We start from the raw sequence: 602 nt of genomic DNA, 5'->3' as shown, positions 1-602 counted from the left end.
CACGTCTTGGTTGCTCTTCGTTTATGAACACTGCTCTGTGAGAATTGTGCTCCTGCAATGCAGCACTTCAGATCTTTACACGGGCATATCTGAGCTGGAGTTTGACCTCACCTGCTCCGTGAGCGTCCTTACTGCCACAGATAGCTGGGGGAAAAACTGCCCAACTAAAAATAACACATGCAGAAAACGACCCAGCAAGAAATTAATGGAAACCAACGCATACCAGTCTGCAGCTCGGAGTCATCCGAAGTCTCCTCCCAGGGTTGCCCGTTAATGGTAACGTTCTCCCGCACAGCTGTTTCGAAGTTCTGCAAGACACGGGAGAGCTTGACAAGCCATCCTTCAGGCACAGGTACGTGACATCTGCAGCTGGAAAGGCCCCTCCTGCCTCACCGCCCTGCCCGGGTTGGCCACCTCGGGGGAAAGAGCTACATAAACCCGCTAACACCATGGGGCGCCTCAGCTTGCGCCGGGCCCCTAGCGGGAGCGGTCACAAGCCCTCAGAGACGAGACCCAGCAGCGCCGGGCCTCGCCCATCTGCCCCCTCAGCCTCACCCAGAGCGCGTCTCCCGCGGCGGCGGGTCCGCCCGGCTGCCCCTGGG

At 59.0% G+C, this 602-nt stretch overlaps 1 protein-coding gene across 1 annotated transcript in view; it reads right to left on the bottom strand.

The window, feature by feature from the left end:
- Positions 1-597, bottom strand: part of NSL1 (NSL1, MIS12 kinetochore complex component) — a gene marked incomplete at its 5' end in the record, with an annotated part of 10,862 nt that extends 10,265 nt beyond the window's left edge. Inside the window, 2 exons of the mRNA XM_009576436.1 lie at positions 224-308; positions 556-597. Coding sequence (XP_009574731.1) covers positions 224-308; positions 556-597 — 127 coding nt within the window. The remainder of the gene's footprint in view (positions 1-223; positions 309-555) is intronic.
- Positions 598-602: the final 5 nt, after the last annotated feature.

Source organism: Fulmarus glacialis, unplaced genomic scaffold (assembly GCF_000690835.1).
Source record: "Fulmarus glacialis isolate BGI_N327 unplaced genomic scaffold, ASM69083v1 scaffold40500, whole genome shotgun sequence".
Classification (NCBI taxonomy): domain Eukaryota; kingdom Metazoa; phylum Chordata; class Aves; order Procellariiformes; family Procellariidae; genus Fulmarus; species Fulmarus glacialis.
This window is presented reverse-complemented; position numbering and strand designations above follow the sequence as displayed.